This window comes from Pelobates fuscus, chromosome 9 (assembly GCF_036172605.1).
Source record: "Pelobates fuscus isolate aPelFus1 chromosome 9, aPelFus1.pri, whole genome shotgun sequence".
Taxonomy (NCBI): domain Eukaryota; kingdom Metazoa; phylum Chordata; class Amphibia; order Anura; family Pelobatidae; genus Pelobates; species Pelobates fuscus.
In genome coordinates, this window is record NC_086325.1 from 51681898 (window position 1) to 51698685 (window position 16788).

Genomic DNA, 16788 nt, shown 5'->3' on the forward strand with positions numbered 1-16788 from the left:
ATTTCTTGATACCTAGACTCTGTGCCGTTAAAAAATATCTTTCATTGCTTTTACAAGATTCAAGTTGCTCCCCCCTGGTCACTGGTGCATTTTAACACACGATTTCTTAAAATATATTGCAATAGGAAGCCGCTTTTAAAGATTAAAAAATAAATGGGTTGAATTTAACCAAGCACTTTAATTATTAGATTAATTATAATTTAATATGTTTTTCTCCCCTAGGGACGCCATGTCAAAACAGGTCAGCTGGCCGCCATTAAAGTAATGAACGTCACGGAGGTAAGTATATTCTTCATGTACATATGTTACTCATACGTTTGATTTTAGTATTTATACAATTATATACACCTGCTTGCACTAAAGTAGCAGATAACCTTCTGGTTACCTGCACTATCCCAAATTGATGTGCACATTTCATTAATACATGTGTTTTAGTACCACTAAACTAAGTGTAAGATCACCTGCCTCTTTCCGCTAAAAGGGACAATCACATCTCTTTATAAGATGTTTTAAGCGGACGTTATTTGATCTAGACGTATTAGAGAGGCATCTTCCAGAAAAGAGATCTTCTGACACATTGGGTTAATCAAATCCATTATGGAGTTCCATCAGGAGATCATCATCTCCATCCTATTCATGGTCTGCTGAGCGCAAGTGCCTAGACATCGTATCTCTACATCCAGAGCACTGGACAACTTTCAGCCACCATAAAAAAGTTATGAAAAGTTCAGTACAGTCCACATTATCTTTGGAAGCCAGTACGGAGCTTTTTGCAGGCAGCAACAAGGTTTTTTTTTTAGACTAAGGGAAAGCAGCTGAATCAGAGAGGCCTCTTCATGCTGCCAAGAATTAAAGATCAGAGCCACTGGAAGATGTCCCAGATTGACTTTGTGGATCTTATTCTATGACGTGCCAGGATTCCTCCCTTAAAAGTAGATTGACCTATGGTACTCCATCAATGGGTAACAGTACTTTATTAGCACTGATGTGTTCAGAGAGCGCGACTCACATGTACGTACAATACAGTGGTCAAGATTTTTTTGGTTTGTACTTTAAAGGTGGACAGCCGGATCTTTCTCCGAGTAGTGCAAAAAGCTTTAAGCAGAATCTACAACGATAGTCCTAGTCAGCAAATGTAAAGCCCAATGTTAAGGTATGTGTTGGACACTTTAAGAAATGATTCATTAAAGGAATCATAAAAATTTGCACCTTTTTCCCTTTTCTCAAGTATTTTATAGATCATACATTTAAAAAAATAAAATAAATCAAGATCAAGGTATGCGTATAAAAACATCATGCAAAAAATGTTTTTATATATATTTTTTTAAATGTTTCCATGTCCAAGCAAAGAACACTGGTTTGTTACCGCTGCGATTTGTAAAAATCTCTGCAGCTATAGGACACTCTCGGAACTGATGGCTGCATAGTACTCTTTACACTATTAGCTTTGCAATAGTGCATACGTATTATGTGCTTAGAGTGGCTCTTCTAAGAATACAGCAATGGAGAATATATTCTATTCAAGGTTTCTACTTTATGTGTCTCTGAAACAGCAAAGAAATTGTTTCCTGTAATCTTATCCCCTGTCTGTTGAACCCATCTTATCCTTTTCCTTCACATGAAATCTACTCGTTTTGTATTGTGCTGCACAGATCACGCTTATTATGTTCATGTTGTTAGACCTGCCACAACTACAATAGATTGTCTTTTTGTTTGAAAGATAAAGCACAGTGGACTACGGGTGCTCTCTACTCTACCGTGACACACATTTTATTGTGTTTTGTGACCCAAATGATGGCTAAATACAGAGATCATGACATTGCAGTTATTTGGATCTGCTAGACATGGAGATGTCAAGTACCTTTAAATGACTGCTTATCTAAGCTATTCCTCTTTCCATTAGCTGCTGATTTTTTTTTATTAACCCGGAGTTAAAATAATTATTCCACCAGCTCAGAAATGTAGAAAGGGCCAGGTTTTAGACCTCACATTTTTTTTTTTTTAGACATTTTCTAGATTGTAGAAAGAAGGAAGAAGAAAATACATTCTCTTAAAACTGGCTTTTGTCCAAATTGCAATAACAATGAGAGCACTTGACCCACAAATATGCAATTGTACGAGGCATTTTAGCAAAAGTAGCTACTCTAGTGAGACAGTCCAAGCTTGTAACATCTGCAGTGGTCAGTGGACCTTGATAATTGGAGCAGCAGATTGCGGTCAACCTTGCTGTGTTGGGTTGATGGAGTTGCAGAGATTTGGGAATTGGTCCCAAACCAATGGCACAATCCAATCTGTATCTGTTTTGTGGAACAATGAACACAGAAACGGATGCAGATTTTTTTTTTTTGCAGTGGCATTGGAGCCAGATACAAATCCAGTCTGTGATGATGATGTCTAAATCGTCTTTCAAATCAAGGCTGCATGTGTTGTATATATAAAGCATGCAGATTTCTGGCTGTTGTACGAGAAATTAATTAGCAGAAGTCTCCCATCATGTCTTGGACCATCTGAATTGGTAGAAGCTGGCTGATGATTAATGTGGAGTCACAAAAAGCATTTTTCTTTGCACGTGTCATATGCATTTTGATACGGGCTAAGGGACGGCTGATGGATACGGGCTAAGGGACAACTCTTGGGAAACATCAACAGCGCACAAAAATGAAAGTAATGGAGGATCATCAATGGTCCATTGTTTGATATATAGTGATGATGAAGGGGTGTATGGAAATGCCAGGTTAGTTTATTTAACTTCCAACTCTCCCATAAAGCTCCACTACGTAAATGGATGTGGGTGCATTCTATAGGAGGATTAGTTCACTTTAATAACTTTGTCCCACTTTTATAAATCTCTTCCTAGGAGTCTGTAAATATGGAAAAAAAAAGTAAATTTAGCTAAACATAACCATTTATTATTTAGTAAAGACCTAAAGAACATATATTATATATATAACATTCAATTCTATTCCATGTATAACCCTCATCAGTTACCTGCAACTATTTATTTATTTATTTTTGCTGACTCCCCAACCCCCAGTCCCCTCTTAGTATTTTTATTACAGGTACTTCTTTGCTTAGCCCACCTTACTGTTCACCTATACCTTTTCTTATGTATCGCTAATCTTTACGTTGTACAACAAATTTACCATAACTGCGTCTGGTACGGTTAATGTCCCAAGCATGTCTCAGTAAATGTGAAATCTGCACGAATAAAATTATGTTTGCAGTGCTGAAAACTGACAAGCAATATACTGGAAAGAGACAGAATATTTAACTTTTACTCCTTACGCCGATTTATGGCAATTTCCAGATTCCTGTTTAATTGGAAACGTTAAGCAAAGTAGACGTTGGATATTCAGGATGTGAATGACGAGCAGTGAAATGTGTCACATTATTGCTCGACATTCCTCTTACAAAAAAACTCCTTCCTGGCAATATCCTAATACATTAACACATCAAAATCTGGTTTGCTTACCTATGGAAAGGATTTAAATAAACATAAAAGCCAAGCTTAGTGTTCCATTACAGTATTACAAATGATGGGTATTTTCTGGTGTTTCCAATTAATTTTAGTCTTTAGCATATAAACTGTGTATTTTGTTTTATATTGTTTTCTACTGTGCTTTCTCGGGGGAATAATAAATATGGGAATGAGAAAATTGATTTATTTCTATCAACGTTTTGTGTTGAGCGGAGTACCAGGCATAAGTGTGATGCATTGTGTTATAACTTTAGCTACAGGATATTCCGGTCATCGCTGGGTCACCTGCCCTTCTGGCAGGAAATGCTGCCGTATCTTCTTACAGGGCGGGTGTATGGAATCAGAGTCCGAAAACGAGAACTGGAGCTTGAAACATTTATTTTTTCTGCTGCTTATGCAGCAGTGCTTCATTTCCTGTTATCTGTCAGCGTCAAGTGTCATTTATGTAGGAAAGTTATTATCTTGCCCCCCAAAAACTCATTTTCTCATCGCCAACTTTGAAAAGTGCTGAGACAGGCAGGATTCAAGAGATATTTAAAGAGAACATTTTTTTTTAAATTTTTTTTTAAGTTTCGTTCCTTACAAATGTGTCAATATCATGCAGTACAAGATCCATGCTGATGACACCCAGGTCAAAACCGTACAGCCCATGGCTGGTTTCTGGTCACTGACCCTCCTGGATCTATGCCCATGCTTTGGTTTTATATATATATAATCTTAAAAATAAAAATTAAAATTAAAGTGTTCTTTGCTAAGGTTTTCTTATACAAGTTTGAATGTATTTGTAAATTTTCATTGCAGAGAAATGACCTGTAAATAAGCTATAAATATTTGTTAAGTAACCTGATAACTATGGATTGCCCACTTCTGCGTATAGAACGGAGTTTCTCATGGAGTCTTACTGCTCCCAGTATACAATTGGAGAATGTATCCAAGAAAAATAAGAGGAATTCTTTTTTTTTTTTTTTTGAATTCACAAATATTTTTTTTTGGGGTGGCGTTTGGGTCACTTCAAAGCACACTGTAGTTGTGAGCGATCACTATCAGAGTGTTGGTTAGTGTAAAGCCTCTGCTCAAACAGAAATGGTTTATGTGTTACGAAATTCTCCAAGGGAACATTCATTTAGCAGTGTCTCTGTTTTAAATTAAACTGCATCAATTATATTTTGTCCTTTAGGAAGAAGAGGAGGAGATAAAACTTGAAATAAACATGCTGAAGAAATATTCCCATCACAGAAACATTGCAACGTACTACGGGGCATTTGTGAAAAAAAGCTTTGCGGGCCAAGACGATCAGCTTTGGGTAATGGCTTATGTACCTTGCACTTAGTAAAATAAAAATAATATGCATAGGAATGTGGGGGATAGAGATTTGTCCTGTCAATTAGTCTGTAAAATAGAAAATATTTTTTGGGGGGGTCTGAGAGCACCATTTCTTAAACTAGTAAAACATCACTCTTTAACAGTAGTTTAATTTCCTGGCTTGTACATCTCAGAGATCATGTTTTCAGGCTTACAATGACCATTCACCTCTTCACCGAGGTTAGCATCACCCTGTATGTGATGCTGTGTGTAAAGTTGAGAACCTAGTTCTGTCATTGCATTGCTAGGTTTCTAAAAGGAGGTGTGCTAAGTTACATAAAAAAAAAAGCAAAAAAAAAAAAAGCATTATTTATCAGTTTTGTTTTTTAACCTTTTGAGTGCCATATGGTAGAGAAGTACACTTAGGTCCAATATTATGTATGCTGTTGAGAACTCTTAAGATGCTTCGCCCCCTCAGTCTTCATTGGTTAAAATGTGTAAAACCAGGGTCACGGGACTTCAGAGAGCGCCCCCCCCCCCCTCCCTTAAGAGGACACTATAGGCACCTAGACCACTTCATCTCATTGAAGTGGTCTGGGTATATGGTCCCAGTCCTACTTACCTCTTGCAATGTAGCTCATTGCAGTTTTTGAGAAACTGCAATCATTACCTTGCAGGACTAAGACTGCCTGTAGTGGTGGTCAGACAGCCACAAGAGGCATTTCCTGCTTGTTAGCCTACTTTTGGTCATCTAAACGCTCTGCAAGAGGACATCCAGTGTCCGTTAAATCCCTGTTTGAAAGCGTTGCAACAATGCGCATTAGGTGCTGGAGTCGGTTGAGTACAGAAAGGGTTTTATTAACCATTTCCATGCTGGTGCAGGGGGGAGCAGAGGGAACTATAGTGTAAGGAATACAGAATTCTATTCCTTATACTATAGAATCCCTTTAAGTATTTTTAAAATGTGAATTTGAAGAAATGCTGAAATATATGGTATAAAAACTCTAATCCGTGGTACATTAAAGGTTTTCACTATACACTGCAAATAATCACCTATTATTGGCTAAAAAAGGAGGTCTATAAAGCATGCTCTAATTAAGCTACACCTCAGACAATGCTTCTGTAAGGCTAAAGCATAACAGGATAGTCGGTTACTTGGACTGCTTTACAGGAAAAACACTTCCTTAGTAAAGGTCTGTTTTTTGATGACCGAATGTTGTCTGTGAATAGTCAGAGGCTGTTTGTGAGGTTAGGTTAACCTCTTCTCTTGATTAGATGGAACTCACACTTTGAATATGCAGAGCGAAAGATAAAGACCTGTTAAAGGGACACTAGCCGCTCCATCTCATTGAAGGGGGTTTTAGTATGAGCTTGTTTGGGCTGGACCCTCTTCATCTATTTTTCTCATGTCATACTTGCTTTGTTCGAATTAAAGGTTTGCCTTGTTTCCTATAAAACAGCACTGTAGGATATGTTGGCGCAATATAAATAATTGTATTGCCTGGAGTTCCCTGAATCTGTCCTGTAGTTCAGTGTTAGACCAATTTTAATGGTTTAGTGTTAAAAGAGAGTACTTAGCAGCTCACTCCTATTGAGGAAGCATTAACCTAAGCAGCAATGGGTGGCAGTGATTGGCTGAGAGTGTCAGCTGACCACTTTCAGCCTATCATATCTCATATGAATTGGTATGGATTAGGACGATTTTAATCTCTTCCTTAGCCATATCTTCAGTGGAGGGTCCAGGTTGTGGGTAGACCCCCATTCAGTGTGGAATTGCTTCAAAATGTATTGTTACTGAATGGAGGGAGAAAACAAGGGACTCCAAGCATTACTGCCATTTCATATGTGAGGACATTATTAATTATATTAGACGGCCCCTTTAAGTCCTATCAAAACAGAGAAGGTAGGACAGTTTCTGTGTTGTGGTCAAATATTTTCATTTCATATATTCAGATAGTTTAACTTACTTGGCAGTCTTAGAGAGCGGACGTTTAACAAAAAATAGAATGCTGCCCAAGTTCACATTCATTATCAGAGCAGTTGATGATTGCCAATTATTATTAAGACAGGGTTTGACAAATTTGTTTTGAATCTAGGAGCCAGCTAAAAAAGTTAGGAGCCAGATTTTTTAAAACTAGTCACTAGTAGTTCTGGTGCCTATAGCCTGTCCCTGTGGCCTTTTCAATGTAAACACTGCCTTTTCTGGGAAAAAGCAGTGTTTACATTGCTGCCTAGTAACACCTCTAGTGACAGTCACTAGTGACTAGATAGTCCTGTGTCAGCACCTTTGTTCAGTGTCTCCACGCTCTGCATGGAGGTGCTGAATGTTACATATAGAAAACATGCGCAATATCTCCCCTGGGCGACCGGCCAGCTCCATTGTTCCCCCATCCTGCCTTTAGCTAAAAGGCTTAAATCCCAGGCGCTAGGGCAAAATTTCTAGTCGAAATGGCGACCTGGCGCCTGGGATTTGTCGAGCCCTGATTTAAGATATTTATCTGCCAGACTAAAAATGCATGCTACTTATTGCTACCACTTTAAAAACAGGATTTCTACGCGATCATTCAATATAACTCAGTCTTCTAGAAGAATTCCCGGCTGAGCTAGTTTCTAAGATCTGCTTTCCAAAATTACATGCCTTCCTTAATTTTGGAATTTCCCTATATCACTATTATTTCCTGATTTATGATTTTTTTTGCCACCTCACTAGAAGGTTTAAAAGTCTTCATTAACAGGATGCTACAAATGTTTGCTTGCCCCTTTGAAAATCTAATTCAGTTGATTTTTTACCATATAACAGTTTAACACATAGAAGGAGTTAAGAGAGAAAATTAACTAATTAAATTTAATTACGGTATTGGGTTTGTGGGATTTCTTATTAATAAGTCACATCAAATATAGATTAACATAAGACAGTACTGAACCTCAGTGGTTAATTAGGGAATCATCCCTATGTTTGCATCATCATCACAATAACACCACCCTCACGATCATGTGTTTTAAAATGTTTATGAAAAACAATGTTATTCCAGTATGCGTTTCAGTAGATTTTAACTCAGTGCTTTAGAAGGATAACTGTTAAAATCATCTCCTATACTGGGTGAAAAAGTCCTGCCATCGTTATGGTCTCTTGGGAATTGTGATTTTCTGCACAATAAATCTCTAAATATAGAAAGTCAATCACTAGGCACGTCCTTAACGTGGCAAAATCCCTGATACCTGCCTTCTAGAAACAGGTGGCCGCTCCCTCAAAAGAACATTGGTTAAGACGTCTTTAATACATACAGGCTGTGGAAGCAGTTCAGTCAATTCTAATGGAAACCGGTACTAAACACACCGAACGCTGGCTACCTTGGTTTGCATTCATGGCAGATAGAATGAGAAATGCTGCAGCTACAGGTGGACCAGATTGCGGGGAGAGCGCCACGCAGTTAGAAGGAATCCCCCCTCCTTACCCCTCCTCTCTATCTAATTTTATTTCTACTCCTTCTGTGTACCTAGTCTTTTCCTAACTTTCCCCATCCAGCGTTGCGTTCTACATATTTCCATCACTCTTCTCTTCTTCTTTCTCGCTTAGTGGAGATGTAACATCAACGCAAGACTTGCTCTCCCTTTCCTCTAGTGGAGATGGCAATGTCCACAAATACACCTTCCCACAGACATGAACAGCCATGGGACACATATGAATATGTGATGGGAGACATGGCTTTCATGGTACTAAATTGTTCAATTGGGAGAACGCATCAGATAGGAACGGTCTATACTTTAATTGTAAGCAGATCTTCTAGCTCATCTCCGAAATCTCGAGTGAGCAGTGGCTGCTTATCCTATGTCCTCTCTACTTATCTTCTCTCTTAGGAACATATATAGATATAACTATAGTTTCAGGCATTATTTAGACACATGGCAATAGACTCACAATCTGGATCAATTAGCAATAGTTGATAGATGTGACCCAGGACACCCAACAGCATTTGATATTGATATCAGATCCATTGTAAGTTCTGTAACCGCTCTTTTATCATTGCAACGTGTGTATATTATGCATATTCATGTACAGTTTCTACATATTTTGAGACCCTCTCTCTATTTCTTACTCTATCTTTGACGAAATCACAATAATTTTTATTTTATTTTAAGAATTCTGCACATAAAAAAAATACAAAAAAAACATTGGAATTAGTAGGAAATTCTTTGTCTCATCTGTTTTCAATTAAATTATGGTTCATAAGTTCTCTTAAAACATTGCATCTCTGAGGATGTCCAACAGGAAGCAATTATTTTACAAGATAAAACCACACAATGTAGCACAAAGAAATCTAGCAACATCACTATATGGGTTGCTTATGGAATATGTAAAATAAATCAGGTCTTTGTCCCATTCTTATTGCCATAATAGCTTCGTTTTGCCCTTTCCTTTCATGAACGATGAAGGCTACTCTTTGATCATTGAAATTTAGGCTCCATTTAAATACACTGAGTTATATGAATTGTTACTTGGCCTTTATGGGTCCACAGTTGATCTTCAAATGTTCAGATAACATGCTTCCACTCTTTGCTAATAAAGGAGATTATTGGTGGCGCTAGACATCAGTGGCAATTTTGGAAAACATTTAAAAATATTAATTAGCATTATTTGCAAATTAGATAAAAGTTAATCATGATAACAAAACGTATTTTCTTGCAGCTAGTGATGGAGTACTGTGGAGCAGGATCAGTTACAGACTTGGTAAAAAAGACCAAAGGCAACTGCTTAAAGGAAGACTGGATTGCATACATCTGTAGAGAGGTTCTAAGGGTAAGTTATCGGGATTCCATCCCTAGAATTAAAGTACACACACTATTTATTTTTCTATTAAATATTGTATATTAATATAGCACAAATATTATTAGAGCAGGTGCAGCATGTTCAGTACGCCATGTCATTCTATCCTGGGTTTTAGCTTTGCAGCACAAGGATCGTTTCCTAAAGTCTCAAGGAGTATCATTTGGAAATTTTTGGAATCCCAGATTTAGTGGACCTGCTTGGGTTTACATCAAGAAATTAAGGATTAATTCATGAATAGTGTTATTCACGAAATGTGGATCTAAATTTGCAACTCTCTTTCTGCCCAATTCCTAATATAAAGAATAATTCCATATGTAATAAGTGATGACTCATTGTGTATTTCACACTCCGTGTTTCAGTTGATTTTGCAATGATCGTGCATTATAAATTATTTTAGCCTTTACGAGCATCATGGCATACATTTAGTGTAAAATCAGATATGAAAAGCCCACTTGTAAAGGGGTAGATACCACAAAGTTAGAAGAGTTGTAGCGGGTGCAGCTGCCGAGTGTCCTAGCATCTCACAATACCATCTTCTCCTGATGACTGATACATAATCTACCAACTGACTCTCTTCTGCACTCGAATATACTTTATAAGACGCCAATGATGGTGGTATTGTATGCCATATCCATTAACAAAACAAACAAAAAACCTAGCATTACGTTTAGCTGTTGGCTCTTCTCACAATATTCGATAACATTTACTTCCATGTTGTAATGTTGTCTGAACTTGGTGTACTCACATTTTTAATACCCTAAAATTAAGTTTATTTGGATTCCATTGCAACATTTCAAATGGATTGTTAGCTTATTTTTAATTTTACAAGATAGCAAAAAACATGTCATTATGCTACCACCTTGGAAGACGAGGTGCCTATTAAATATCTTCACCATGTAAACAAGAACATTATCTGATTATAAATGGATTATTAAAAGTCCAGACCCTGGCATAACAGCATACAATTAGCTTCTTATAATGATCGGTATCACATGCCCTTTACATTTAATGTATTTACTTGTGTGCCTCCATCCCGTCTCCTACTTGGACCCTTCTCTAACCACCTCACAGAATACATGCATGCCAAAGTTTCACATTACATCTGCTATTAGTTGTTTCCGTTTTTTGGAGAGGGGAAGTTACATTCAGTTGTTTTTTCAGGGTTTGGCTCACCTCCACGCGCACCATGTAATTCATCGGGACATTAAAGGGCAGAATGTTCTGCTTAGTGAAAATGCAGAGGTGAAACTAGGTAAGTTACTATTTATATGAAAACTAGCGAGAGTCATGTAGAGAGTAAAATGACAGATTGTCAACCGAAACGGACTCGGCCTTTAACTCGGGGAGGACCTGATCATTATTTCTGTCTCCTAAACTCAACATCATGTTTTATAAAGTGTTTTACAATCCTCTTTCTAGAGGAAAAAAATAAAGAGAATAATTAATTTAAATAGGGAAAGTGATACTAAAACAGACACCCACCTCCCAAAAATCTGTTTCCAAATAGAGAACAATGCACAGAGATAACTTTACACGTTGGAAACCACAAAAATAAAGTGAATGTGATGACTGCCAAATTGATCAATAAGTATTAAAACAATTAGAGAAGTTGATAATAAATGATTAACTATTTTAAAAACTCCACATCAATATAAAATACAAGTATGAAAGATTTCAGTCCGAGACCACTAATAAATCTAGAATAAAATAAATAAATAAATAAATGTTTTACCTGTATGTGAAGTAGAGGAAGTGACCCAAGTTGCAGCCTTGTCCTCTTCTTAGTGTTTGGAGTAACTGACCTGTAAGATTCAAAGAAGCAAAATATTCAGAGAATGATGCAGGTGAATCAGTAAATACACCTGCAACATTGTATAATATGTTAGGCAGATAATAGTCTCAGAGAAGAAACACGCCAGGTATGGACAAACAAGATCAAACATTGGAATGCTGGTCACCAGGAAAATGTATGTCAAAAGTGAAAGGGACACTTTAGGCACCAGAACCACTGCAGCTTAATTTAGCGATTCTGGGGAAAATAGCTCGCCCCAGCAGTTGTTGTGCCTTTTCTGACTAAGGGCTGAGTGTACAACGATGTCTAATGCCACCTCGATTGGCTGTCATTCTGACAGCCACTAGAGGGAATTCTTGGGTTCAGTCCTGCAAAGATTGCTGGATCAATGTTCAGCATCTCCACGCTCTGCATTGAGACGCTGAACCCCCCCCCTAACAGAGATGTATTGACTCAATGTATCTCTATGAGGACATGCTGATGGTGTGGGACAGTGATTTGCCAAAATTTACTATGCATGCGCAATAGCCTCCTAACACTTCCCCATTGATGATCTCACCTGGGGAGGCAGGGCTATAGTGTTAGGAATACAAAATATGTTTTAACTCCCCATTGTTACATTTTTACATTAACCCCCATACACTTTACTAGAATGCACTTACATAATGCAAGAGGTACTTAAAGTATTCAGGATTCTAAATATCACAAGAAAGAACTGAAAGTCACGACAACTATTAGATACGTTAGACACATTGTACTTCTATAAAATGTACTCAAATAATAAGAGACAACTGTCGTATGTTCTCTTAAATCGAATTGACAAAAACACAACAAAGCATATTTTAGGCAATAAAAAGCAATCATTAAATCCTCAAGATTAATTGCAGGAGTGTATCATAAACTATAAAAACACAATTACTCAAATATTCAATGCGTATGCTAATTTACCCAGTCTCTCTAAACTGTATTTAAAAGAATATTTTAGCCCACAACATAAAATCAATGCATGGTGTAACGTTTCAAAGAAACAGGATGTTTAATGGTTTCGATGCAACACACCCAAAGTTGTAAAGTTAACCAAAGTGTGTTTAAACGCCCAGGATGTTTTTTTTATCTCTCATCTTCTCCCTTGAAAAAAAATAAATTAATCTGTGGTTTTTTGAATTTGTAGACGACAGAAAACGTTTTCTTTAAATCTACACATGCTTATTGTCAGAATTTTTAGCCCTTTAGTAAGTTTGCCAAATTGTTCAGCCATAAGTGAATATTAGAATTATATACACACACTCCCTGTATATACACATTATCTGCGTTCTTAAGTGATAGTCACGTCTTCTGTCACGCTTTAGACAGAATTATTAGGTATAACATACAATCCAGACATGATTGCACTGAGAGCAGCTTAAATACGGGGATTTAGGTTTTGTACTTGTCTGCAATTACTATATAGTTCAGTAAATTACTTATAGGAAATATTATGCAAACCTGCCATTTCTCAACAGCACTTCTCTTAATAGAATACTTTATTTAGACTGTGCATGCGTGGGTAATTATTTGAGCGTGTTCATCTGTTTATGGAGGATTGTAACAGATTACAGGTAAATCCTGGCGAAGTGAGATCCGCTTGATAGATTTGTATAAACACATAATTGACAGTTGCAAGAGGAAATGTGACATTTCTATTTTATTTTCCAGAAAGAGACTAGTTTAGATTTGATTTCCCACAACACGGCAATTAGTTTGAATGAGCCATATGCCAATATACATCACTCAAAAAAAAAAAATTCTAGCAATTTAAGTTGCGCATACATATATAAGAAGAAAAAAAAACAAGATTCTGATAAATATTGATTTATTATGATTGGAAACAGGGGTATGGTCTTTTCTTGTGTTTACATTTAGTTCCAAATGCCACCACTGAGGTCTTGAGCTACAATGCAATACCGAATATATAAATGGCTAAAAATGTAGATCTCAAATTACTGAAGAACTGCAACACACACAATGTTTTGTCAGCTAGATCTCCAGGCAATTCTGAAATAAGAAAGCATACGGGTTCTACAGCACATGTGCAGGAAACATCGCACTTCACCAATCGGATGCTCTGATAGAGAAGCACTGAATCAAATACTTCTTTATGAGATGAATTCACAATGTTCCGTAATGCTGCACATGAACACTTAAAAAACGAAACAAAACAAAAAAATCAAGACTTAACGACGAAGTTAACTGAATAATTTTTAGCCAATAAAGGCATCCGCAGTGAACATTGCTGTTTCTCTCAAACAGCAATGCTTGTTTTTGTCAGAGTGCAGTGACAGGGTCTATGTACCAAACGATTGGGTGCTGCCTTAGAGCATCCCTTCACGGTTACCTCTTTTTATATAGGTTATTTATCAGTCTCACATATGTTAACAGTACATGCTTTTTAAAAAGAAAACCAGTTTGTTTGCTGAGCTAGAGTTTTGGGAGATTTTGTTTGGTAATTTTTGGATTGCAAAAGTATTTTTTTTTTCGTGCTGATAGAGGGTTTCCCTGAGCTTTATATTGCTTCTATGTTTCAGTTGATTTTGGTGTGAGTGCTCAGTTGGATAGAACCATAGGGAGAAGAAATACTTTCATTGGAACCCCTTACTGGATGGCACCGGAGGTTATAGCATGTGATGAGAATCCAGACTCAACATATGACTACAGAGTAAGTCTAAAGATCACGAACAGAGGGCACATAGTCTGTGTGAAGAGAAATTCTTAGTGTCATTAGTCATCTCCCAAGCTGATAAAATACACACAATATAACCCAGACCAGACTTTCCTAAAGGAAGCATGCTGACTGTGTAAGAATCACTTCCTTAGACTGTGACTTGCTGAGGGAAAGGAAAAAAAAAAAAAAGTATTGTTGAAATACTTTCTATACCCCATTGGGAATAAAACCGCAGCTGACAATACACATAAAACCCATACCCCAGCCTGCAGCCTTATCTATAGTAAATTAACATTCAGTTTGCATGCAGCTGATTTGATAATATTTATTTGTGGTTATGGTTTACACATAGGGAAAAAAATATATATAAAAGTTGTGCATGGTGACCACATAGTATATGTTATAACTGGTGTTATAAATTTAAAGAGGAAGTGAGTGGTATCTCACAAATGTACAAAATATATTATACACACACACACACGCCTTTCCATTATAATCCATGTGCATTTAATGGAAAGGCATGGACTTAAAATGGCAACTGCAGTCTTGAAGTCCAGAATGCTCAGCCAGCATCAGTTGGATCATGCTGGCTGAGATTGTAGAGTTAGAGAATATATCACCATATAAATGGGCTTGGCATGAAGATAAAATGCACGTTTTATTTCATAAATATACACATATATTTTGTAGAAGGGTATACATTTGAAGAAAATGTTTATTATTATCAATGATCATGTATCAACGATCTAAAACAAAAAAGGAAGATCCCCAGATGTTTTAAAACTACATTTCCATAATGCTTTCTCATTCGAAAGGCACGGAAAGCATCATGGTACTTGTAGTTCTATAACATCTGGGGATCTACCTTTTGGGCAGCCCCGACCTAAAAAGTTATGAATGAGATTAATCTGTAATGAAGATATTTCTGTGCCAATTAAATTATTTTAAAGGATCACTATAGTGTCAGGAAAACAAAGTGGTTTTCCTGACACTATAGTGCCCTGAGGGTGCCCCCACCCTCAGGGTCCCCCTCCCGTGGCGCTGAAAGGGATAAAATCTTACCTTTTCCAATGCTTTCCTATGGACGCTCTGCGTGATGGAGGCATAAAATGCCTCCAGCGTTGTAGATGCGCCTGTAGGGGCTGTCCGGAAGACAGCCACTAGAGGCTGGATTAACCCCAAATGTAAATATAGCAGTTTCTCTGAAACTGTTATGTTTACATCTGCAGGGTTAAAACCTGAGGGACCTGGCACCCAGACCACTTCATTGAGCTGAAGTGGTCTGGGTGACTATAGTGTCCCTTTAAGTAGTTGGGTTGTCTTTAATTACCATATAACTATCAGGCCCCAGCTCCCACCATCGCCATTCTTTACCCGCTTACGAGAAAATAATTTTTCCATTTACAGTTTGGAAAATTACTTATCAAAGACCTAATAAATATTTTGAGACAATAACAGATCCACTAATTCAAAAACCTAGTGTTCAGCTGGTGCACTAAGATCAAACAAATGCACACAAACTTCTACAGAAAAAGTGAAGATCTTCTTTGGGTACAAGAAAAACTGTGGTTCTTTGTACATGTTTTCTTTTCTTATTGCAGTCTTTTCATTCTTTTTCTAGAGTGACCTCTGGTCTTTGGGAATAACTGCAATAGAAATGGCAGAGGGAGCACCCCGTAAGTACTCTTCTTGTGTTTGAACTAGAAACGCATTCTTACCATCTTGTATCAATTATCTTGAATAATATGTTATAAGTATGGAGCAGTGATAAATGTATTACACATACTTTAAAAAAAAAAAAAATATTTATAGCTGTAAAGAGGTTATTACTGTTAGATATGAACATTATTGGTTTGTTCCCGTAAAGGATTTTAGCAAAAATATACTCATTAAAGTTCACCCTCTGTATCTACCACGAGTGGTTGGCCTAAACAGCAGAATTTTCATTGGACAGTGCAATTGTGACACATTCGACAAATGTTTTTATTTGGTGTCCATGCATGCGGAGTCAACAAAAAGATATAAGATACCTGGGCTCACTAGGTCTATAGTTTGCATAAGAATCACGAGCACAGTATTTCACAAACATTTAGGATGTCGAGTCTAGCCATCTGTTTTAATTTTTCTCGACCACAAACTCGTCAGCAACTCAAACCAGATCATTCAATACACAGGTAATTATGAGAGTCATTTGCTTACAGTCACAAGGAATAAGTACATGGTCTGAGTTAGGGAGTGACAGGAGAATATATTAATACATTTTTTACATTTTTATTTGTTACTATTAGAGATAAGAAGGTTATGCAAAAGTCAATTTTTTATTAACATTTTTTAATGAACTACATTGATCTGGCTGGAAGACTGGATTTCATTGAAAATTAATTAGCCCATTGAAGTGAAACGAGATTATTTAGTATGATAAAGTTGTTGTTGTTTTTTTTTTATTTTTTTTTCCTGCGGCTACATTATAACATTATAACAAAGGAATACTCCAATAATTTAGTCATTTTCGTTTCAACTTTAAATGAAAAAAAAAAAAAGGTACAATCTTACGCTCTGTCCTTAGAGATAATTCTTAAATGTCACAACATTTAATCCAAACATTTTCTATTTGAGCAAAATGGTGACATTTTTAAAAGGTCCTTATGGGATATCCAAAGCACTAAAGACTTCACATTGTGATGGAT

At 36.9% G+C, this 16788-nt stretch overlaps 1 protein-coding gene across 1 annotated transcript in view; it reads left to right on the top strand.

Annotated features, from left to right (window-relative positions):
* The window catches only part of NRK (Nik related kinase), a 185049-nt gene that overhangs the window by 50212 nt on the left and 118049 nt on the right, over positions 1-16788 (top strand). Inside the window, exons 3-8 of the mRNA XM_063431944.1 lie at positions 223-279; positions 4656-4781; positions 9468-9578; positions 10770-10860; positions 13965-14095; positions 15723-15777. Of these exons, the coding sequence (XP_063288014.1) occupies positions 223-279; positions 4656-4781; positions 9468-9578; positions 10770-10860; positions 13965-14095; positions 15723-15777 (571 nt within the window). The remainder of the gene's footprint in view (positions 1-222; positions 280-4655; positions 4782-9467; positions 9579-10769; positions 10861-13964; positions 14096-15722; positions 15778-16788) is intronic.